Source organism: Mya arenaria, chromosome 6 (genome assembly GCF_026914265.1).
Source record: "Mya arenaria isolate MELC-2E11 chromosome 6, ASM2691426v1".
Taxonomy (NCBI): Eukaryota; Metazoa; Mollusca; class Bivalvia; order Myida; family Myidae; genus Mya; species Mya arenaria.
In genome coordinates this window covers 37167952-37193518 of record NC_069127.1, presented here as the reverse complement: position 1 = coordinate 37193518, position 25567 = coordinate 37167952, and the positions used below count along the sequence as shown (strand labels likewise).

At 33.4% G+C, this 25567-nt stretch overlaps 2 protein-coding genes across 17 annotated transcripts in view; one reads left to right on the top strand and one right to left on the bottom strand.

Moving 5' to 3' along the window:
- Positions 1 to 563: 563 nt before the first annotated feature.
- On the bottom strand, positions 564 to 4797 carry LOC128238220 (enoyl-[acyl-carrier-protein] reductase, mitochondrial-like). Its single transcript, XM_052953896.1, has one exon. It carries the CDS (start codon positions 4737 to 4739, stop codon positions 3612 to 3614), a length of 1128 nt encoding a protein of 375 aa, XP_052809856.1. The 5' UTR covers positions 4740 to 4797; the 3' UTR covers positions 564 to 3611.
- Positions 4798 to 4892: 95 nt separating this feature from the next.
- LOC128238212 (sperm-associated antigen 17-like) overlaps positions 4893 to 25567 on the top strand; it is a 49938-nt gene continuing 29263 nt past the window's right edge. For 9 of the 16 annotated variants that reach the window (XM_052953876.1, XM_052953881.1, XM_052953878.1 and 6 more), the window contains exons 1-15: positions 4893 to 5083; positions 6619 to 6759; positions 6991 to 7182; positions 7827 to 8016; positions 8423 to 8614; positions 9748 to 9798; positions 13378 to 13553; positions 14388 to 14541; positions 15320 to 15513; positions 15794 to 15931; positions 16219 to 16495; positions 16883 to 17089; positions 19782 to 20000; positions 23653 to 23817; positions 25446 to 25475. In XM_052953876.1, coding sequence (XP_052809836.1) covers positions 4991 to 5083; positions 6619 to 6759; positions 6991 to 7182; positions 7827 to 8016; positions 8423 to 8614; positions 9748 to 9798; positions 13378 to 13553; positions 14388 to 14541; positions 15320 to 15513; positions 15794 to 15931; positions 16219 to 16495; positions 16883 to 17089; positions 19782 to 20000; positions 23653 to 23817; positions 25446 to 25475 — 2419 coding nt within the window. In that variant the 5' untranslated portion in view covers positions 4893 to 4990. Of the gene's footprint in view, positions 5084 to 6618; positions 6760 to 6990; positions 7183 to 7826; positions 8017 to 8422; positions 8615 to 9747; positions 9799 to 13377; positions 13554 to 14387; positions 14542 to 15319; positions 15514 to 15793; positions 15932 to 16218; positions 16496 to 16882; positions 17090 to 19781; positions 20001 to 23652; positions 23818 to 24877; positions 24908 to 25445; positions 25476 to 25567 lie in introns of all 16 variants that reach the window. The other 7 variants (XM_052953875.1, XM_052953872.1, XM_052953880.1 and 4 more) reach the window with 5 other exon arrangements.

Genomic DNA, 25567 nt, shown 5'->3' with positions numbered 1-25567 from the left:
CAAATGTTGGTATATGCTCAAATATTGTCATTGAAGTCCACAATTTTGAAATGCGTTACTAACTTGCAACCAGGTTGATCTTTTTTATACTTCATTTGTACTTTTTTTCAGCAATTTTGGTATCAAAGAGTAAAATAATTATAATACATGTGTTTCCAGATTCATTAACGGTAAAATTATTTTTTGGTGCCAAAACATGAGCGAATTCCCTTTAAGGTCATATGAAGGGTTTATGGTAAATATTACAGATTCATAGGCTTTTCCAGACTGTTACTTAAACGTTGTCAAGCCAGTGGTAAAAACTCAAGTGTAACTTGACCTAAAACACAGTCATGTTAGACATAATTGAAGCTAGAGGAGGTCATATTTTAAACACATTCTTCGAAGGAAGATGTGACAAGTGGATGGACAAGGTGACAAAAGTTCACCTCAATCTTGAGTAGAAAAACTGATAAGGCCAAAAAAAAATAGGTTCGTTTCCGGTCTCCTTCCCCCAAAAAAGAGGGTAGGTAGGCATTTTTTTTTTTTTTTTTTTTTTTTTTTTTTTTTTTGGGGGCGGGGAAGTGATCTAGAATAGAAGGCGGCTGACTTTTATTCAAAAACAACCATATTAACTGCGTATGAGACAATTTTAAAAGGTACTAAAGCATAAAATGTAAATACAAGTCCATTCATTTATTAAGAACTGTATAATGTGTATTAATTATAATGTATAGATATACATTTTCTAGAATATAAATGCATGTATTGTTGAACATGTTTGTCTGTATGACAGATGTCGAAAAAGAGTGCCTCAGATTTGTCAATTTTTCATATTTACCAATTTCACATTTGTGCTATAATGCTATTCTTATATTTGATAGAATATTAAAATTCCAAACATTGTCAGAAGCTGTTTTTGTCACTTCAATGATCTCTGAAGTACACCTGACCCGTGTTCACAAAGCGTTTCCATTCTCAACTGAATTAAGAGTATGAAACTTAATTTCTTATTTAAATCTCAAAAATATGTTTAGTACTAAATTTAAGACACTAACTATTTGAAAGTGATAATTAGGTACTGGTTATCTGACTTATTTGGAGTTTAAACCTGAGGTTTGGTAACACTGATATCAAAATTTCATACTCAAACTCAATTGAGATCCATAAATGTTTTGTGAACACATGCCAGTTCTAATTACACATCCACAAGCTGGCTACTTCACTCTATGCTGAGAAAAATCAACATTTTTCTCAAAAAATGTTCATGGAATGGTATGACCTGCTGTGATATGACAGAATATAGTAATACTATATCACTTCAAGTTCTCACAGAAGACTACAAAGTGAAAATGGTGTTTTTATATTTATAATTCAAAACATGAAATTCATAACAAATCAATGGAATTTAATATATTTAACAACATTTTGCAAATTTAAGTAAAAAAGAGACCAGAAACATATGTTGAACAAATAGTTGACGAACTCGACATGGGTGCCGCCATTTTAATAGACTGCTCAGGGTTAGACACTAACATTTTTCACAAGGTAGTCCCTCGGACTACTGGATCTAAAATCCAGGTAGTCCAGCAAAAATTCTGATAGTCCAAAAAAAATGCAAGCCTGCAACGGATTCCTTCAGTGTTTTGTTAGACTTTTCCTTAAAAGCATTGTCAGAATAACACTTTGATTGATCATGTTTCTTATCTGTCTCAATCTTAAAATTTCCACATTCTTCAAAACAATGTTTGGCCTTCAATTTTAAAAACTTAAAAAGTCTAAAAACCATGCTAAATTACCCCAGAATAAAAATCTAAAAACCATGCTAAAATACCCCATAATCTGTCACTTTCAGGAAAATGGTGCAATAAATCAATTGACACCTCGACCGATATCGTTGCTAAGTTACGGCACAAATGACAGACATCCTACTGGTCAGCACTATTTGATAATTGATATTGGCATCCTACTATTCAGTAGTATTTGTTAATCTATTAAAACGACATACAATAATGCTTTAAAAATATAATGAAATTAATTCCCAAAATGTTATTAATTAATTGGGAGTTAGATAAGAATTGTTATTGGCCCTAACTTCAATGTATAAAATGTTACAACATTTTGGCGCGAAAATTAACGCACACAATTTCTGCCGCACACAATTTCTGCCGTCGTCTGCACTTACACTGAATTAGACATTTTTGAGCAGTATGATTATTTTTTAAGCTGCTCTTCTAAAAGCCAGTTAAAATATTTCACAAGCCACACATAATGTTCCTTCTGTCTGCTTTATCAAAACACCGACATTTGACAATACTCTAAACGATAAATAAATAACCATAACGTATTTTCAGAAAATCTAAAAGTAATAACAACCATCAAGTTTTTGCTAACATCGTATCTATCATTGTTTCTGACTGAAAATGCAAGGGATCTAGAAATTCTACCTTATTTTAAACCCAAATCTACCTCGCTGACACTGGCAGACTTTCAAGTGTCTGACGATTAAAACACACCATACAGTGCAAAATGGTTTTTCCCTCTCTAAATAAATAAATTCTACAGACTGGTTTAAATATTGATCGAAAGGCTATATGAATTGTGCGCGAAACTCGCTTAACGGTCCAGGTTGTCCGGAACTGCTCGGCCATCTTCGGCAAACTTTAGAATGAGTATTTACCGGTGATACTCGGCTTTTTTAAAATTTTAACAACACGTTTTACGCAAGTTTAAACGTAATAAATATTTTATGCTCAATTACCCGATGTCATATTTACTTTTTCTAGTAGTCCGACGGACTATTGACTTAAAATTTCTTGTAGTCCGAGCACAAAACTGGTAGTCTCGGACTACCGGACTACCGTTAGTGTCGAACCCTGCTGCTTATCAAATTACCGAATTCGAAATGAGACCAAAGATAAGAAAATTAACGGAAAGAAAGTACCGAAAAGTACTAAATATGCGCGCAGTTAACTTTTACACCAATAAAAAGTATAGGGTCGGCGCCGAAATAAGAGGGTCGGTCGGGCGACCGGAAACAGACCTATGTTTTTTTTTGGCCTAAGGTAATTGTCATGTATCAAGCTAACTTATCTATTTTTGCTCATTTGTGAAGAAAGCTGAAAGTTAATATGAATCACTCTCAGGTAGAAACCAGAAATGAGTCCTTAGGAAGATGCCATGGGGAAAGTACCCCTGGTGGGTTTAGACCAAGAACCTTTTGGGCGAGAGGCAGACACTTATACCACTAGACCACTCTCACCCTGGTGGGACATGACATTTTGGGTGCAAGGCGGACCCTTTGTACCATTCTCACAGTTAAATCTAATTGTTTAATGAGTAACTATGTATGTAAGTAAACCATTTGTTATTTCACATACCATAACTGCATTGCACTTTACATCGTTAAACTTTCATCATACAATATATTTTCTTATGTTTACTGATTCAAATTATCAAAGCTATGTATATCAAAAATACTAACAAAAGTTTTAAATCTTCTAAAAACATACATAAACTACAATGTAAATTATTTTCAGCATTATACATTAATAGTCTTTCACAGAAGTTGATCAAATCCAGTGTTAAAGTCATGATGGTGTGATGTTTATAATAATTGGATTGCAAAGCCGCTAGAAGCATTCCATAGTAAGAACTTTCTTTTTGCCTTGAAATCCTGACATGGCACTTTCAACAGCTTGGGCGTAGTTGTCGAGGTTATAAATCTCACTTGGAGGGGGGAGAAGTCTACACTCTCTTATCATCTGGCAGAGCTCGTCAAACATTTTGTCTCGTTCTAGACTTTCGGCATTCTCATAATTCCACTGAGAGTTCCAATATCCGATGCAAGATACCTCTTTGAATATGAACACACCTGTAGGCACTATAACAGGTTGTCTTGACATTCCGCCATATGTGACCATGATACCTTTCTGTCCTAAATGCCTTAATAACTCTGTTGCACTTTTACCTCCAACACTATTAAATGCTAATTTTGGTGGTTTTCCAAGTGATTTTATCAGATCTTTCATGGCAGGTTTCCTTGTAAACTCTTCAGTGACAACATGATCAGCACCCATTGACTTCAATTGCTCAACTAATTCATCAAGATTTTCTCGATCTCTTACAATGTTTACCGTTCTAACATCCCATGCTTTGGCTATCTGAAGAACACTCTGTCCTACTGCACTGTTAGCAGAATTTTGCATGACAACATCTCCAGGTTTGAGACTCACAAAATCAGTAAGCATCCTGTAAGCAGTGCATGGATTTACAGCAATAGTTGCGGCACTTAAAGGTGGGATATCATTACATATTCTTTTTAAATCCATTGACTTTGCTACTGCATGTGTTCGCCAAGTTCCAAATCCTGCCTGATTCGGTATAACCCAGTCCCCTGCCTTTAATGCCTGAACATCCGCCCCGACTTCCATCACTTCTGCAACACCCTCATTTCCAACAATTGCAGGGAGTGGTGGCTTTAGGAAATATGAACCTTCAATCATGTTAATGTCAGATGGATTCACTGGGGCCATCATCATCTTTACTAAAACCTCACCTGATTTCAGAGGCCCATTTATTACTTTCTGCTCACCCTTTAAGACCTTATTTGGGTCTCCATATTCACTATAAACTACTGAGATGGACTGAATGTCACTGAAGCTACGTCTAAGGGCATGTCTGCATACGAAGTAATAGTTGTCATGTCGCAGTAACCGCCTGGAAAAGCTTTTAAGCGAAATATTTAACGCTGAATTCATTTTGACAGTTTAGTTTGGATAAAAACAAACTCAAACGCTTGCATCTGATCCGGGTCTTTACCGTTCATTGACTTTGATCAGAGCGGCTGAATGATTGAGACTAGTGAACGAGCGTTACCCTTATAAGACAAGCGTTTCCGTGATCGATTTCAGAACGCGCACCTTGCATAGCAACAACATAAAACAACATGGCGGAATAACCTGTTTTTTTATAATTTTGGAAATTTCTGCCGTTATTTGTCTGTTTTATAATGTCAAAAGCTGGTAAGCGGGGTAAAAGCGCCCAAGGAGCAGCGGGTGCTGCGAAATGGGAGCAAGCCCTTCTAACTACAGTTTTCGAAGAGGTATAACTCCTTATTTCATAATTTTAAGTCTAGAAACATGAGAATGTTATTATTCTTACTTTCATATTTTAAAAGCGATATCCAAACTCCATAGTGACAAAAAGCATAACTGTAAGGGTGGGTTTAATCAAGCTGTCCAGTTGTCTTTGACGGTAGAGTTCCTTGCTGTACTTATTTGGTGGTTTTGCTTTTAAAACGTGCATAACTGACAATAAACTGAGAACACTTCGCCACTTTGGTTTACTTTGCTTAAATTTAAACAATATTGTTAGTGGCTTAAAGCAAATGTACATTGCTTGGCATAAATAATTAATTACTTGATTTACCAGTTACCAGTTTGGTGTTCTGTTTTGGTGTTGTAACTGTCATCAATTTGATCCCCGGAGAAACAGCGGCACTCTTCCCCTTAGTCCAAATAATTGTACGTTGACGGATTTTTTTTTAGATTTTTGATATGGCAAATCCTTCACGTACAAATTGTTTAGTATCAAAAGTGGGTAGTTGTTCCGATCAGGATTCCGGGTTAAAGCATATATATATAGCGTCTATAAAATATCATAAAAACAAGAAATATTACCAGATAATGTTATTTTATATTAGTTCCGTACACAAAAAATAACTATCCAACTTATAATTATGAGTTTGACGGCTTTTCTTCATTTCATTCTGTCAAAACATAACGATATATACATGAAGGGCACCTGCAAGGCTTTAGGGCACAGTTTTAAATCGCTCGGAACATTACGGCCATGGCCGAGTTGTTACGATTGTATAAACGAGGTCTGTCTCGAAGCTTTGTCAGAGAAGGCCGAGCTATTACGATTGTATCGAGTTGTTCCCCTTCGCATAATTGTTGTCTGTGTCAGTCAACTTTCGTTTTATTGGAAAGGTAAACAACTTGTTTTAATGCATTAAATGCTTGTTTAGTGCAAAATTACATTTCACGTACATGGTAAAATATGAATATAACTCTTTATGATCAATTTCAACCATAAAATACTTCACTTAAAACAATTTCAATATTTTTAAAACACCCCCGTTTTTTGCACATTCCCATTTAGACGTTAGGGATTGGAAGAATCCCGTATAACACGTCTATTATTTTAGACTATCTTCCCCTCAGCTTTAATATGTATTCTTTTACTATTTTGGATGTTCTGATTTGTTGATTTCATTGACATAAAAAAGAGGATTTATGTATAAAACTTATAAAAACAACACTAGTGTATGTTACATAACCAGTTGAGATTATCAATAAAAAGGTTTGTTCATGCCTTACGCCTCACATTTTCTACCTTGTCCATCTTACATATGCTGATAAAAGCCATTGTTAACATTTGCAAGGGAGTTAATCTCCAAAGTGTTTGCAGTGTAGGACCTTTGAGGTTTTGACCCATTGTCCGATGCAACAATAAATGCTCGATTTTGACATGAGTTCTACTTTAAATCTTACATTTTGTCATACACATGAATTAACAGGATTTGCAGGTATGCAAATTTGTGCTTTCAAAGATCTAAATAACCTTGCTATTCAGGAAAAATGGAAGGCCAATGTGACATTTGTTGTTGGCAAAAAAGCAGATGACTACACATGGATCAACATTCTTGGGCAGAATATTGCTGCTGGCTCTAGAAGGCTCTTCTCTTCCTTCTCAAAGCAAGCACTCTTTAGTGATGTAAGTTTGTTTACAGTTTACAGTTCAATATTGTTGTTTCTATGTATATTACAGGTGAAGTCAGAGTATGAAAATAAATGTATTTTTGATCTTGGTATCAATGATAATTTGACAAAAATAAAATAGTCCTAATATTTATTTATAAGCAAGAAACCTACGTAAACTGATATTTTTAAAATACTTCTATTTTTAAATACCGCTAGATAGGCTTAAAACTATTTGTTTCTATAGGTACAAGAGCTAGGTAATCCAAAGGGCAAGAAACCGAAAGAGACGCCATCGCACTATGAAGTTTGTGAACCCTGCAAGAACCACCTGGACATTGGTGAGGACATTCCACTGCCTCTTCTGGCCAAACTCATCAAGTTTAAACTTCTGTGGATCAAACAGAATGATCTGAAAAGAAGAGACGCTGAGAAAAAGGTATTTGGATTTGATATTTGAATAAGATCCTTTTTCTTTATTTTTTAATGGTGCTGTCTTGATTTTTTAATTGTGGCACCATTAGAAAATAAAGCCAAAGGATCTTGTTTAAATGAACCATAGGTGTATGTTAAATTTTTTAACAGTAAAATTGTTTGATCATCATGTAACTTAACATATTGGTAGTATTATCCGTAGCATTCTCAACGTCTTAGTGATTTTTTTGTTTGAGTATAATAAATTGTAACTGATGTCTGTTAACAACCATAAAAGGTCATACTATTTGATAATAAATAATAATGTTAATTGTTATTATCTTGATTTCTAGATGAGTATGTCTAATATAATACTTTGCATGTTAGAATGCAAAATGAAAATGAAAAGTTCTTGCAATTTTTTTAAGAAACCCCAAAATCACTGCCAATCTGTTACACTAAAATTTATATTAATATAACATTTCTTTGAAAGCTAATACTGTATCATAAATTGAAGGAAGAACGTTTAACACTTAATGTACAACACTATGATGACCTTTCACAATCTTTTATATTCAATGTTCTTAATGTTAAATTTGGTTGTTGTGAATATCATAACAAGAAAAGAAAACAACAATGATTTTGAATTTGTATTGATTTCTTTCGAAGGCTGCTCTAGAACGTGAAAAGGCCAAGGCAAAGGCAGCAGAGAAGGCAGCAGGAGGAGGGGGCAAAGAAAGGGCCAAGTCCCCAGGGAAGGGCAAGGGTGGCGGGAAGAAAACACCGGAACCCCAGCAGTCCAAAGATGGCAGCAAACTAAGGAAACGTGGGGAGGAGGACCCTGAGGGGAAATATATAGGTAACTTAGATATAAAAGAAAGGATCCAATTCTAAATAAGTTGAGTAACATTATGTCACTGCCTTGGTGTTATTACCAGCAAAAATTCAAGTATCTTTATAGTTAGACTTTAATGTTGGCAATAATAGGAAAACCATGAAAAATTGTAATACCTGAAATGTGGTTAACTAAACGTGGTTAACATTTTAACATTGACAGTAGACAGTTATTTAGCAAGTTACATAACTCTTGCAGAAAGATATGTTGAGTTATGCCTCTAAATCAAATTAAGGTGTTGGCTTGCATTGCTTTTGCAGTTTATATGGACAAAATAATGTATCTCTTGAACATTATGTAATTATTACAATATTTGTAAGTTTGAACCAATTGTTGCAAAACTGTATATTGTTGCCATGCAAATCCTCAGATGATGAGCCAGATGATGGTGCTGACCACTATATTGTGATTTACGGGTTCCACTACCCGAACCTATTTGGGCTCCTGGCTGAGCTTGGGCTCAACGTGTCCACCATCATGGCTGTCAACTCACAGGACTACGCCTACTTTCAGCCAAAAGAGGGGGATGAACAGCCCATTGAAAAAGATGAAAAGACATTAGGTGTGTTTTTTATATTTCTAATAGTTTCTTTTAACATAATATTACCCTGAGACTGATCTCAAACATGTTGTCAGAGACCTTGTGGTAATTATGGTGTTCGCCTATCATTACAGAGGTTATGGGTTTGATCCTGATCAGGGGAACTTTCACATGGCCTCTCTAAATAGCACAAGTTCTGGTTTTTACACGGGAAACAGACTCGATAGTGATTTTATATATGCCATCATCTTTTGCCACAATGGAAATAAATTAGTAATGATTTTATTTAATTCTGTATTAGTTCAGATAATTTGCTGCTGTCAGTTTGTGTCAAGAAATGACATGTGTATTTGAAGCCAGGTGAAATTTGTATTTTCATCTTAAAAATATATTTTATTATAATATTATAATTTCGTTATTAAAATGATAAATAAAATGGTAAAGAAAGAAAACTGTCTTCAGGTAACATCTTTCATTAACTAACATTGCATACTTTACTTGTAAATGATCATTTTCATTATTTGAGTCTACCATTTTGTACATGTATTTAAAAATCTATCGCATATGTATTGTAGCTAATAATAAAAAGAATGCGGCTAAAAATAGTAAGAGTCCTCATGGTGAATACAGTTCATTTATTTCTATTTTCTAGTTGTTATAGCTAGACTTTTTAAATTGATTTTGGGTTTCTTATATATATGTTTTGCAAGAACTTTAGTTTATATATGGTTATACTAAATAGTTTATGAAGTAGTTTCATATTTCATACTGTTCATGTGTGATATAATTTAGGAGTTAGAATTATTATTATTATAACTAAATATTATGGAATTTTTTTATACCAATTAGGAATTACCATTAAAAAATAAAACAATATCATGTTGATGATAAAAAAATTGACGTTACTAACTTACTATGATATTATTTTTGTATGGAATTTGGTCATGTTTTTTTCTATTTTATTTGAAGCTTCATTGTAACCATATTAGAATTGAAATTAGAGCTAGTAGCATCTGTTTTATGTCACAGATTCAATTGAATTCAGATGAATTTACTGAATAATAAGAGACGGGGGATATTATGAAATTTAAAAACAATAAACAAATATTTTTTATATATACAAATATTTTGCATGTTGAAATATGTTTTTTAAGACCCTAAAAGCAAGCGAAAGTCTGCAGATACAAAATCAACTCAAAGTGCAGGTGAACTTTTAAACCTAAATAATACACATCAGTATCTTTTAATCCATTAAATAACATTTCAAAGAAATTCTATTCTTATTCAGTATTTAAGTTCTATATTTTCGCATTTTCTTTTCCTTTTTTATGTTTATACATTTTCGCTTTAATGTAATTTTATCAATTATTACCATTTTACTTTCAATACCCGGTAAGTTCATTTCCTCTCTTTTATTTTTAGATGATCTTCTAAATCCTTACAGCGCTAAATACATAAAACATCAAAAACGTTTTCATCACTATTTATTTATGACATCACATCAAAAGTTATTACACTAGTTTTTTATCAAAAATATATAATAATGTTATTTAATGTTGGTGACTTTATTTATGATATAAATGTGAACAATTCATTAATACAACCATATAGAGAATAGTTGTTGGTTACAGTGTGAAAAAGTAATATATTTCACTGCGAGAGCACCAAAAACTATTTTGCTTTGGCAGAAGTGAAGTATATACCAGTACTTTTGTTGTTCATGAGCTCGAGGTTAAATACGTGAGTCATCAAACTCAATCTACATATCCTAGCTCAACCAGTCAAGCGCTCCTCAAAAACCTCGTCCCTCCTGTCAGGGCAGTCCCTGGGGGCCTCACAATCCACCCTGAATTCTAGCAGCGGTAAACTTGTGTTGTGGGGATTTAAACATAATGTATTGGGTACATAGACAGATTAACATTAAGGATTTTACATTTGGTAAATGAGGTACCATTTTGGTCATTTTGGGGGTATTTTATAGTTCTTAATTTGTTTAAGGTGAACAGTGTACAAGTTTGTGTGCAGTTTTTTAAAGGCAAAATCATTGAGTGGTCAAATTTCTGTCAGATCATGTAAAAAATTACAGTATTGCAGCTGAATAGATTTTTCTTTAAAATAGGAAATTGATTGAATGACCAAACTGGTACATCATTGTTGTGATGGCTGCCAAACATTTTGTACAAGGATTTGTATTTGTATGTTTGTAACGTTAGAATGTATTGCATGTTTTGGAGGTAAATACTAAAATAAGCCCTTTCATCAGAAGATATTTTCAACAGTCACACTGCACTTTTTAAATCCTTTCTGGGTATGATATTGGTGTTAGGATATGAAACGGCCCCCTGGATCTTACATTTACATTTACCCTGGTAAGTTAAAAAAACGTCATTTTTAGCTGATCAATTTTCCAGAAAAAAAAGTCTAGGTATCATCATATCCTTGGTGTACCTGGTAGTTGTCAGGAAGGTGTCTGCCTGCAATTAGGCAAAAACTGGTCAAGATATTCTAATGAAACTTGGTAAAGAGACAGTTACAAACACATGTGTAGCATTGGTCCATTCATCAGTCTTTAATGAATGCGGGTTATGCCCTCTTTAACTTGAAGTTGGCATTTGCTCTGCCACACTCAAGTTTTATCATACATATGTATACTAATATATATCTACTTAAAATTTTGTACAACTTCTTGTAATCTAAAGAACTCTCCTTCTCTGCTTATCATTTAAAGGACATTATATTGACAACTTTAATATTTATTTTTTTCAACATTCACAAATTTGACTGATTTTACCTACTTTAATTGACAAACAGTCAGCTAGTCTAAAATTATTCAATTTTTACTATTATTACGAATGTTTTTTGGCAGAAAAGAGCATTTTAGGTCATTTTGTTCAGAATCTGTTAACAATTATACTAATTAAGAGCTCATTTTTGATTTTGTGGTAATGGAAATGTAAAAAGAAATACTTGGTAGTTCACATTTTTCACACAAATTTAATGTCTGAACCTGAACAAGTCCCTTTAAATATGATTTTTAATAGTATATTAAAAGTAGAAACACCAGACAATATAGTGATTTTTCTGGAATAATATAGTTTAAAAGTTTGTTAATATTTACAATGTACATTGTGTGTTAAAATTTTAGATAACATAACCGGTAGAAATTTTAAATCAGATAGTTTAAATTTTGGTTGATTTGAAAACAAAAAGAGTGTATAAGCCACTAAATTTTAATTTGGTTGGAGAATATGGCTAGGGAATGTTAATGTATACCAGCGGAATAAAAAACAAACTGTGCATGCCAAAATATACCTTAAGTTCTTTAATAACCTCAGAACTAGCAATTAGAAAGATTATCATTTAGTGGTCAACATTATATTTTGTCCAGTGAGAAGGCAGTATTGCTTAAGTTTTCCAATGCATTTATTTCAGTAAATAGCCAGTCAGCCATTTTATTATTTTAATCAGATGACTGATTATTAGATATTTATAAATAGTGGATGACCCAGTTAATTGACAAGACAATGTAGACCACTAAAACTATTACAAGTATGAATTTATACAAAAATTTTCAAACCATTACATAATTCTGAAAATAATCTCATGCTCATAGTAAGTATGTTCACAGTTACATTTATATGTCAATTAATTGAGGTTTTCAAAGGGCGTAATTTACTGTAAACTCATTGAAAAACTTTACGTTATTTTGGATATAATATTTCGAATTTAGTTTTTTATTCCGCTAGTATATTTTGTTTTGTTTGGGTGGGTTGCTTAGATCTCTATATATATATATATATGGTATAGTCAAGTATAGATTACCTAATACTGTGTTTTGTTTTCAGAGATAATCTTTGAATGATTTCAGTTAACATGTTTAAACATATTTTTAGTTTAAATTCCATCCATTTGCATGAAAGTTGTAGTTTTGTTGTCCTTCTGAGTTTATTTTTTTATTACCTAGGCATCAAACATCTGCAGCCAATTGTATAAAACTGGTTAAGTTTTTGGTTTGGTCAAAGTTATCTGAAATGTTTATTGATTGGTCAATATTTATCCAAAACATAATTTTAACCAATCAAATCACAATATATAATATAACAATATATATATGCAAACAAGCCAAAAGATAACTTGTAAAAATTATGCAATTGGCTGCAGACCATAAATCTTTTTAAATGTTACAATAAATCATAATGATATCATAGAATTCATTATGAATAACATGATTTTCTGCAGTAAGTTAAAATTAAGGTCATCTTGAAAAAGACTTTTGTTTGCTGTGCATCGACTGACTCACTGAAAATAAGTTACTTTTTTATCTCTTGAGTTGATAAAAATTCCTAATTATTTTCTCTTTATGCGTCTATAAAGTTCTGCAGTCAGTGTCAATTTCCTTACCTATTCATTATAAAGTAATGAACCAGTCAATTGTAACCACAGACTCCCCAAGGTCCGGGGATATACCGGGGATAGCCGGGGAAATGGGCCGTGTTTTTACCTTTCAGGTGGCCCCCCAGTGCTGGGTAAATGCGGTGGTTTTGTCTTCGCGCCAAATATAGCAGAGAATGGGCCTTACCTAGGGTCCCTAAGGTGCGGGGATATTACCAGCGGTTCGTCCCCGCAGGGCAGGGATTTAACCCGGGCTTTGCTGGACCGAAAGTCAAAGTCCCCGCTATTCCCTGGACCTGGGAGGGTTACAATTGACTGGTGCATAAGCGAGTCTGCAAACAAACTTTTTTTTAAGAATAGCCTAATCAAATTCTGTTTTGTTGACTTATTAGCTGCAGAGGAAGCTGCAAGAGAAGAGAAGGCGGAGCTTGCAAATGAGTTGAAATCGTTCTGGCGTGACCTGCCGGCCATCTTGTTACGGCAGTCTCGTCTGCACGACATTGCCAGAAAAGACTACGAGGTGAAGAGTCTCCTCATGCCTCAGAATCTGGAGGATGCTGAACAGAAGGTACGTCAGCATACATGCCATATCCCCTGGCAGGGGTTGGGGGAAATCCTGGATCTCTCGGCGGGGACAAATATCTCCTGAAATTGAAAAAAAAAAATCATTTACACAAATTTTATTACAAGGTTGATTTTTATCAGCATGTTAATAGTAAAACCCTCCCTCTCACAATATAAGATTAATGTACATGATAATTGTTGTAAGACAGAATCATAAAGAAATTACATTTCAAGTAGAACAGAAAATAGTATTCATTTGCAGAGTAATGTAAATAGCAGAATTTTAAAATATCGCTGAAAATCAAGAAATATCTATTATTTGAAAAGGCTGTTTATACATCTGAAAATATTCAGATATTTCCTCCAAATTATTTGCCAACTGGCAATATCGGATATTGATTTTTTTGGGCCTACAGTCTTTGCCTCAATTTCTTTTCAGCACTTGTCCTTTCGGGCATGTAATTGAAGAAAACCACTTGCCCAAAAACAGTTTTACTTGCCCAAAATAACCATTTCATGCGTAAATTACGAAACCCAATTTTCAATATGATAATAACGTTCAATCAGGATTTGTGAATTGTTGCTGAAGGAATTATGAAAACAGAGGGATCTAAATTTCGGATACATGCACTTCTAGGAATTTTGACTTGCCCAAAACAGTATTTACTTGTCCTGTGCTTTGGACAACCCAGTTACGACGAAGACTGGGCCTACCAAATAAATGAACCGTTTAAATTCTACAAAAACGAACATACCAATCCTTTATAAATTGGGCACAGATGTTCTCATTAAGTCTATCTTACTTGATACTTCTTTAAATGAAGCATTTTTTTTGCAGGCGCAGTTTGGTGCATCCCTGTTTGAGGACATAGCGTGCATGATCTACGACTTGATAGATGCGCGCCGCCAGTGGCACAATTACTTGGAGAACCTAAACCTTGTACAGGTGCCGTTGTATGGGCTGCCCACCTCCACAGCACCACCAGTCGGAGGTAGGACTCTTTTTTAGTCTTAAAAAACATGAGGTATATTGATAAAATGGTTAATGGTGATGGTTAAATATAGCAATTAGTTAACACTTGATTTGTTGTTTAACGATTGTCAAGAAATTTATAATTTATAAAATTTATATGAACTTATGCTAAGTCATATTCCTTGGCACAATGATGTGTGAAAGTGTGGTTTCTTGATCGGACCACCAACCAAACTCACATACGCTCAGACAGGGAATTAAATAACTGCGTTAACAAGACAGCTTCAATTTTCTACCTAAACAGCCTCCATTGACTACCTATACAGCCTCAATTGATTACTTATACAGCCTAAATTGACTACCTAAACAGCCTCAATTGACTACCTATACAGCCTCAATTTATTACTTATACAGCCTAAATTGACTACCTAAACAGCCTCAATTGACTACCTATACAGCCTCAATTGACTACCTAAACAGCCTCCATTGACTACCTATACAGCCTCAATTGACTACCTAAACAGCCTCCATTGACTACCTATACAGCCTCAATTGACTACCTAAACAGCCTCAATTGACAACCTAAACATTGCTTAGAGAATAAAGTTTCATTGTAGACATATAAACTATCATTTCTGTAACTTAAGGAGGATTAAATAAACTTACAATCTAGCTGTTGCTTTTGCTAGGACTTAAATGTAATAAATGTGATAGGTCATACTGACTGCTGAATTATGCAGCATTGAACACATCTACTGTGTGAACAGACTATTCAACCACTATATTTTCATTCCCAGAGGGCGACAAGTCAGGACCAGTGTCAGGGGCACCCACTCCAGCTGGTCAGCCTGCACCTAGTGTCACCTCCCTAAACCTGGGCGAGCAATTAGAGAGCCCGCAAGTGGACATGAGGTTCTACAATGACCTCATGAACTGTGTGCCACAGGAAAGCGTCAGTGTTCCTCTTGTCATGAACTGCATGCTGGAACAGGTAAGTCTTAATTTGTTCTCTATTGATATAACGCCTTAAATTGATTTTGACCAGCCTCGAAAATAGATGTAACCCAGAATTGACATAATTTGTGTTTTTTATTGGGAAATGTTTATTGGTTGGTCAATATTTATAAAAAAAAATGCTTCTGACCAATCAAATCTCTTAAATATGCAAACATGCCAAAAGATAACCTGTCTGTTGCTGCTGGTCATCTTTTTAATGTGAACATAATTATGTAATGCAGTTAAAATATTCAATTCTTGTGTACTGTTAACAGATTGAAGCAACGCAGCAAAATATTGATCCACCCAGTGAACAGAAGCCCCCGCAGCGCGCCGACGGGCTCAACTCCGACCTAGCCAAACATCTAAGCTCCCTAGCATTCAAGCTGGCACTTACTGAGGAGGAACATGTTGTAAGGGCTTCACTCAACAATTTGGTTTGCCTAGTCTTATGTATAAATAAAACATGACGTTCATATTGTATAACAAGCAAGTGGTTGTGATGTCATTGTTTATTTTAATATTGTGTTCTGATTGGATAAGCTTGAAGCCTTTAACCAATGATTTACAACATTACAATTATTGTCTATTCTTTTATAAACACATAAGTTGTGGTATAGAGAACTTTGATAATTTTTAATCGTGATAAATAATCATCTATGTTTTCTTTTATTTAAACTTATATATAACATATCCACAGGCCCTGTCGTCAGTACTATCTCTACCGGAGCGGCCACCAGAGGAGTTCAAACAGCCACTTCTGGTAAATCCACATGACGACATTACGCAGCGCACTCACCATCTGAAGGCGATGTACGGTTTTGACCCAGAGAAAGTTGAAGAAGACATGTTGAAGAAGTTGAAGGTGTCGACGATGCTCCAGCTTCCCCGTCCTACATCCAGTGTGGCGCGGGAGCGGGCCGCCAGACTGCAAGAGCTTGTACACTTCTGTGCAACTGACGGGCTTGTTCAGTCAGGTAAGAAGTGTTGAGTTTTAATGGATTGATATTAAAAATAATATTATTAGAATAAATATAGTGCTCTGAACAGTTGGGTGGGTGGGGTGAGGGAGATTCCACAATGGTTTGAACCTCCATCTGGCTTCATCACATGGGGTTTGGCTACCTATTCAAGTGCTTCTTTTGATTTGTTATACTTTTTTTTCATAATTGCAGCAATTCAATTCAACAAGTTTCTTGGTTAGATAATGGTCATAGAGTGTATAATGTACATTTCAGTGAGGAAAAAAATTATGTTCGACCTTACAATCTTGTTTATAAGGATTGAACTGTCTTATGCAAAGTACTGGTGAAGACAAATATTTTTGTATTTCCTAGTATGTTGAGGTCAACATTTATTCACAGAAATAGACCGAGCCTTCAAGCAGTTTGTGTTTGAGTCGATGGACTTTGCAACGACCGACTCAAATGGATTCATCATCACACGGGACAGTGAGGGCCTCGAGCACACAGCCGTACCATGGGACGACCCTTATCCATTCTTCAAAGGGATGATACCAAAACATGAGAAAGAATCTGTCAGGATGAGTCCTGTCTCGGACGAGCGCTCAGGTACTAAACTGGACAAAAATTTTTTAATAGAAACAGGTGGTTTGGTTAGGGTTTTGAACTATAAATACACTCAAATAAAATTAATAAAGGGTCACTTATTACAACAACCATTTGTCAACATTCAGATTTCATTAAAACTTTCATATTAGCCCCTTGGTACAAAACATGTTCTTCAAGGCAGGCATCTGTTAATTTGCACCTTACTTGGAATAGGCTTCCATCAGAAGTCTGATTTGCAAGTTGAGTATACTGATATTTCACTGAAAACATGTTTAATAGGTGACCCTTCATTGATTTTGTTGAGTGTATTTTTAAGCACAATACCTGGGTTGATTGTTTCCCTAATTTTCATGAACTTGAACTTAACAATTTCAAATCCTACCTGTGCGGGCTCAATTTTTTTTCTCATTTTCATGATACAAGATACAAAAATCTGGTACATGCTAACAAGAAACATTAGCTTAATGAGCTTTTTTCTGACATGATCTCTCCTTTAATTTACCATTGGAGCTGTGATTTATTTTTGCTTTGTTTTAGTTATATGTCTAACTCATAATGAACTATTTGAGACTTGAGAAGCAATAACTCAGTACAGAATCTGGAAACAGAGTTTGGAAGTTCTTATTTCTTCCCATTCTTTGATATGGAAATTTAAATCTTCATTTGGCTGTTTGTTCAGAACTTTTTTAAAAATAACAACGTTGTAAATGCCATTGTTGTTCACTTTCAACTAAGAAACAACTTCGCCCAAGTCGCCCCCTCGCGAGAGCCCTCGCTCTGGAAGTTTAATTACTTCAGTTGTATCTGCTGTATTTTTTATAGTATTTGAGACAACTGTTTCAGCTGTAATTTTTATATTTAAATATGTGAGCACATTATCAAATATTTAAGGTTAAAAAGTTAACAACGATGTTGTTAATCATTGTTAACTTTAACAAAGTTCTGAACAATCGGCCCATTATTCTATTGTACTTCAATTTTATATTTTGTCTGCTATCAGAAAAACGAGGTCGGTCTAAGTCTAAAAAAGGTATTGAAAAAGTATTTATAAAACACCCTATAGTTCAGTTCTAAGTTTATTGCATGTATATCAAAAGCCTTTTTTCAAATTCTTCGTTGTCATGTATATTCATAAAGCCAGTTTCTTACACTGATGTTTTTACACCAAACACCATCTGTAATTATAAAATTGCAAAAGTTCACATACATTTATTCACAAAATGCATATCAAAGCACAATGATATTTTTTTCTTTCATTTTTTTCCATCAACAAATTGGTTGTGTAATTTTAATTTATTTGATAGATATTGTTCAATTAAAGTTTGCTTTATTTTTTATAAACAACTGATTTAACAGTATTCATTTCATTATTTTATTAATGTTTTACCTACTATTAAACTGAATAGATTGTATTTTTTCATCAATTCAGTTCCCATTCTATGTTTTTATCTCTACATTGTTTATAACATACAATGAAAAAAAGTTTTGTATTTTATTTATTTATTTTAAATCATTATTTATTCAACTTTTCCCTGTCTCCTTGTATACTTTCATCATGTTATGAAGCCGAAACCAGTAACTTTTCAATGTCAAAAAACTTTACATTTAACTACTCTGTGTAAGTAGCTGATAGCGTAGCAAAGATAGCAGTTAATCTTAATGGCTTTACTCTTGGGAATCTTAATTATTTATGCAAATACACAATTCCCTGGCAATCAATTTAATTTTAACTTTGAGTAATACAAAAGACACATTAAAAACACTTCACAATAGATTATTTTATTATAAAGAAATATAGCACACCACTGAGGGTCATATGACATTATAAGGACCGGCCAGTCAGCCACCGAAAGTGTATATGGACCGAGGCGTTTAAGCCTCGGTCCATTCACCTTTGGGGGCTGACTGACCAGTCCTTATAATGCCATATGGCCCGAAGTGGTGTGTTATATTTCTTATATTATACCGAACATTTTTCATTACCATTAAATATTTTTAAAGCGATGTTTACAAACGTGTTTTATTGAACAAAGCTAATAATGTTTACTTGCGACAAGTTTTCGTTGTGAAAATAGCACACGTACCAATTGTATGACGTCAGCGGTCCATATTACATTTTTGGCGAGGTCTGGACCGGCCAAAATTATAATATGGACCGCTGACGTCATTAAACTGGATTTTCATCAAAATACAGTGATATACGGACCAATCGAGTTTATATATACAAAGAAGGGACACATTTATGTGAGGTATAATATTATATAATATAACTGTACAATAAATTAATGTTATTAACTAAAATTTTACAAACTACTTCTTAACTGATGTAGCATACATCCGAGGTTGATTTTGGTTAAAAATGGCTTAGGAGTTCTTATTGATTAAATTGTTTTATCATTTTCAAAAAAAAAAATCCAAAAATATTTTTTTACAGAATTGACAATTATGTACTGTGAAACTGAAAATTACTGGTTCCTTTATTACTTGTCTTGGGTCTTATTAACAGTATTTCAGTTAACGTCTTTTCTTTTATTCTTTTATATATTTTCTGATATATTCATTTTATTTTGTCTCTTATAGAATTGATTCTTTTTTTTCCCAAGCTGCTGGTTATGTGTTAATTTTGTTATGATTCAATCCTAAAGGCAAGGGGATATAACTCTTACTAAAACCAGATAAATTGCTTCTTTAGGGGCAGAATCAGACCTATTTAACTCCCTTGGTTCAGACACACCCCCCATGTCTGACCCGGGGGATGTCCCCACCCCCCTCACACCCCCTCCTGCTCCTAGACCAGGCCCTCCTGTGGGAAAAAAATCACCCACTCCTGGAAAATCGAAGAAATCCCGCTCGGATTCTGCTGACAGTGGGAAAAAGAAGGGAGGCAAAGGCGGGAAAAAATCGGGAAAACGTAATAAACATGTGGATATGTGTTTAACAAGTGTTCAAAGTGGTGTATGCTGAAACCTTAGTTTACAGCTAGCTAACCAATGATAACAGTGGTTTACGCCAATACCTTAGTTAACAGCTAGCTAACCAATGTTAAAAGATTGCCAGAAAAAAACTAACTTTGAAGTGCTGTATCATAGCTGTTGTTATTCCTAATACATTTGTTTCATAAAAATTATATAGTTTGATAATAGGACAAGAAGGGAAATATAGGATGCATGTTATGTTATGAATTATTAGAAACTTGTATGTCAGGCCACACCAATTTAAAGTTTTGTTATAACAAATTTTGACCAAAAATAATTGAAGTCAGTGGGGGAAATAAAAATAAGAATACCAAATTTCTCATTTAGTTTTAAACAGGAGACAGTAAACATACTTATTTCCCATAAAATTAATTCTTGATACTAGAAATGTTGAACATTATGTTCCATCCAAGTGCAATTTCAAACTTGTTGAACTATGAAGTGAAATATAGAAACAGGCAGTTAAACAATTTATAAATATTTTTTTTGGAATTTTTAAAAAAAAAATATGCTGAAAACTGACATACAAAATATGAATTTGGTGTGGCCTAACACTATACTCGGCTAGATTTAATACCCTTAAACACATTTTTTTTTTATCAGCAGAATTGTTACTTTTAGACTACATGTAGTTTTAGATAACAGTGATAAAATATTTGAACAATGGTTGAATAGTATTTTTTTATAAGGAAAATTGTTGTCAATGGTCAATTTTCTTTTAGTTTATATTTCAGAAATATATGTGTGTCTAATTTCTGATAAATGAACATTTATATTCAAGATATTAGAACTTAAAAATTTGCCCCTCTTCAAGATATATGTTGTTTTAGATTGTCTAAATATGTCTTAATGATTTATTTGCATTCTTTCTTTGCTTTTTGATGAATTTTAATAAGTCATTCCTTCTTTACTTTACTCTAATATATTTTTGGTAAAGCTTACAAATATACTAAATGTTGTGATGGTTTGAATTGCTTTGCTTATTTTTTAACTAATACTGTAGTTTGGTTTAATTTTGCGTGGCCTTTTTTTCCACAATTGTTTACTAAAGTGAATTTCATACATTTTAGAATTTGTATGCTGTTATATAATTATTGCCTATTGGTAAATTTATTAATTTCATTATATTAACCATCTTAGATTTCACTTGGTTTTAAGAAGTGTTTTGATTGGACTGTAAAAAATAACTGGCCAATGGACTGAATTGAATCACTGAGGCGTGTCTAAGGACAAGGAAAAGAATAATATTGAATATGGCCCCTATTCGTTGGTTCTCAAAGAATCGCAAAAATTAAACCCTCGCAAAATTGAAGCATTCTATGGTAGTTTATTTTTGTAAATCGTATTTGTGCTTATTTAACGTATTTGTGCTTATTAACCGTGTATTTGCTGTTGTTTTGTTTAGTTAGGATCCAAGTGGAAGAACCAGGTTAAGGAACTAATATTTAGAGGAGTAGTTTTCTCTTGTTCTGTGAAATAATCTAATATAAATTGTACATGAAGTATCCTAAAAATTGCAGTTACCAAAACTTGTCTACTATGTTATTGTTTATATTATTTTGGCTTTAATTAACCATTTTAATTTGTATAAGAACGGCACAGGAAAATTGCTGTGTAGTTGTCCAGTAAAGCCAAAAATATAATAACGATCTTAGTATTGGCATGAATGTCTCTACATAAGTCAGCGTTATTATGAACTCACTTAAAAAAAACTAATTTAAATCTCATATGGATTGGTTGTTTTCTTCAAAACTATTCTAAAAAAATCATCAGAATTAGCCTGGCGCTCACATTGGTGGAGAAATGAGCGAAAAGAATCAATTTTACATTAAATTGAAGTTTTCAAAATTTATGTGATAAATTCCCCCCCAATTTCAAAAACATGATTAAATAAAAATAAGATTATTTCACGGAAAGCTTAGTTATTTAACACTATAACCAGTAGAATATTTCTGAAATTATTCTTATAATTTTAAACAGCATCGAGATCTGTTACTTTCTGTTTAATCATTATTTCTATGTCTCTTACATTAGATTTATCTATCTTTAATCTTATCTATTTGATATAATGCTTTTTCTGGTTAATTCAAAGATATATAATATTTAAACAAATTTAAGGTCTGCCTAAATTCTTTGTATGTGGTCTCCTGAGACACAATCACACAAAAAAACAGCATTATTTGACCCTCATAAGACAGAGAGATTAAAAATGAAAGATAAAACAAACAATAAGTCATGCATATATTGCAATATTAATTATCTTACATTTCAAGTATGGTTTTCCTGCTTTTTGACTTGATTAAGAGTATAATTATTACGTATTAGGCAACTGACTGAGGAAACAGAAAATTGTGTATCGGACAAAAGATCTGTTGCTTTTGCTTTAGCAGTGCGGACCTTGTTAAGTTGAATTGGGTTTTTTTCATTGCTTTTGTAGTTAACAAGCTAGCTATTTAATCTTTTTTAATTATTTTGTAACAATTTTTAATATCTAGCAATTTTCTATCCTTTTCTGAGAATAATATTTTCACATAAATCTAATTAACTTAGCTTCATTTAATTCTTTAATAACATAATGTAGCATTTAAATATAATTAAGAAAGTATTTTAATTTCTAGATTGTCTGTATTTCAAAGAAAAAAAGTTTAAGTATTGTAATATATAGCCTTGGTGTCCTTTAATCATCGGCAATGGTGGTGTGCAAAAGCTTTAAGATGGCAAAACTCAATAATGTTTCAAGAATGAACCCTGGTACACATGTTGCAACAGACAATATGCACAAGTATTGAGCACAACCCATAACTCTACTTTTAATAATTGACAAGTTTTGTTGTGGTGTGCATAAGCTTTAAGATGGCCAAAACACAATAATCTGACAAGAATGAAACTTGGTACACATATTGAAGGCAATATGCACAAGTATCAAGCAAACCCCATAAACAAGCTCAAATAATTGTCAAGTTCTGCCCCTTGTTTCAACTGAAAATCAACTACAGATGAGAATTTATGTTCCCACAATAGCTTCTTCCTTTTTTTTTGCTTCTGATATATAATTTTTCTTTTCTTGCTTTTAAGTTAAATTTCTTAGTTTTTTAGAATATTAAAAAAATCTTTGCATTTAATACTGAGTCTCTTTAACTTCTATGGGATCTTTTTAAACTCATTTTGCTTATTGGATTTTATTGCAGTTTTATTATATTTGAGTTAAGTATGCTTAAATATGATTGTACAGAGAAATGATAAACTGACCATTTTTCTTTAGGCTATCTTTGATAAATAGTGAGTTTGCAGTTGCTTGACCAATACTTTTTTATTTAACTAGATCAGATGGTGGACTGGGAATATTTTCTAATGATGATTTTTAAGGGATGAATTTAACACAAATAGAAACACCATTATATTTATCTAATTTGCTCCGAGTCCAAAGTTAAAAACCCCCACCTAAATAAAGGAATTTTTAGTGAGTTCAAGGTCAGTGATTTCAAGGTCATTAAGTTGGTAAGGTCACTGCAAACTTTTATTTCTTTCAGCATGGCCTAAATGTATTTATTTTTCTATTTTTGATATTTATTGTATTTATTTCTTCAGGTGCTCAGTCCCCAGCTCTTTCAGAAGACCAAAAACCAGCTTCCCCAGCGGAAAAGGAGCCTGGGTCACGCTCCTCCTCTTCGGATAGTCGGAAAGGAATCCTGCGACCTTCTTCAAGGTCAAGCTCTCGAGATGGTCGGAGGTCAAGGTCAAGGTCTCCATCAGGTGAGTTTGGGTGTTAGAGATTATTACTCTAATTCATTAATAATTTTATTCATCATATTAAGTTCATCGTTTTTAAAAATAAGAAAACTAGTTGAGGTATATATTACAGGCTTTAGTAACTTATTTTCATAGCCAAATTGCTCGCTTAAACAAAATAAAAAAGAGTTTATGGTGATTATCATATTTGTCATTTTCTTTAAAGTCTTGGCACTTGAAATTACACAAATTTTTTCTGAAAAAATTAATGTGCCTAACTTGATCCTGTTTTAAGGGACTTACGATTGTTTGATAAATTGGGGCCAGGGGCTGCTTCATTAAAGGATTTTTGTTGTATCTTCAATTTACTTAAGTCTATAAAAACATCACAAACGGCATTAATTCATTTTTTCCATTTCTTTAACTTTATGTTCCTTTTTAGTACTAAATGCTTAAGTAATTCACACAAACATGTAGCTAGTAAATATTGAAACTATGGCACTCTAAGTTTCATATCAATATATACAACTAAGATCTTTATTGAATAGTCCCCCTGTGCTCTGTAGTTGAGTATTAATGACAACTTTGGAAGTTATTGCGGATTTAAGGATAAGCCAGAAGATTTGCTAAAAATTACCATGCCTTAATTGTTGTAGTGACTGCTAGAATTTAAAAAATATGTGTTTCTAGTTGTGTAAAATTTCCTGGGATATAAGGGAAACTAGAATAGATATACAATACAGAAAAGATCTTTACTCAGAATTTGGTGAAGGGAATTCAATAATTAAAAGCTTAAAAGATACAGAAATTTTGGAATGTTTTCTTTGAGTTATGTGTTTTCTGAAACAAGGTTGAGAAGCTGTTGTTTGATTTAATGTCTTCATAAATTAAGAACTGAGTTTGAGCCCCAACACTTTAAGGTCTTGTGGCGTCCCAAATGGGCGCATGAATAAGTAGTTTATAAGTACTGGTTTTCATGACCCAGCTTGTAAGCTGTCTTATTAACTATCAAGGGAAAATACATAAGTATTATTATATAACAATATCAAACTTGTGAATTTATTTTGAACGAAAAACATTTCAGTTGATGACAAAAGATTGTCTATGATATCAGGTAGTTTAAAAGCATGATACAGACTTTCATTCTGTTTGAGAATTGTTTGTTTTCACAGTTAAAAATTCATTTACACAGTCATTGAAATTAGCACAAGCCCGCAAGCCCTGCAAAATCTAAATTTAAAATAAGCACTGAGGGCTTCTTATACTCAAGTTATGTCAAACATTCACTCATACCATAATGTTTGGCAAATTAGTTATATACAATATATATACATTGCATGGCCGCAGATACATGTTTAGATTTTGAATGTGATACCCAACATTGGTATCAGAGAGATTGTAAAATTTCTTTAGAGAGAGTAAAAAATTGTTGGCTTTTCTAATTTTGATGACTGTTTTGATGTCTTACCATTACCAGGGAGTTCCATTCTTTTCTCTGAGCATGCCATTGAGAGTTTTCTTAGAACCTTCACGATGCGACTAATTCAAAAACATTGAAGTCATAAATAACCTTACTTTCTTCCATCATTTTTCACTGTGTGGTATGAAAACTTTGCTGAAATCTAAGACAAAAATGCATGCCCATATTTCAGCGGGTGGACGCCGTCATTCTCATATGTCAGGTAGGGTTGTCCCCCTTATGTCCAGCGGGATAGGGAAAGATAACTGCCTCCGTTAACACATGTTCATGTCTTGTATAATGTTACAACTCTGT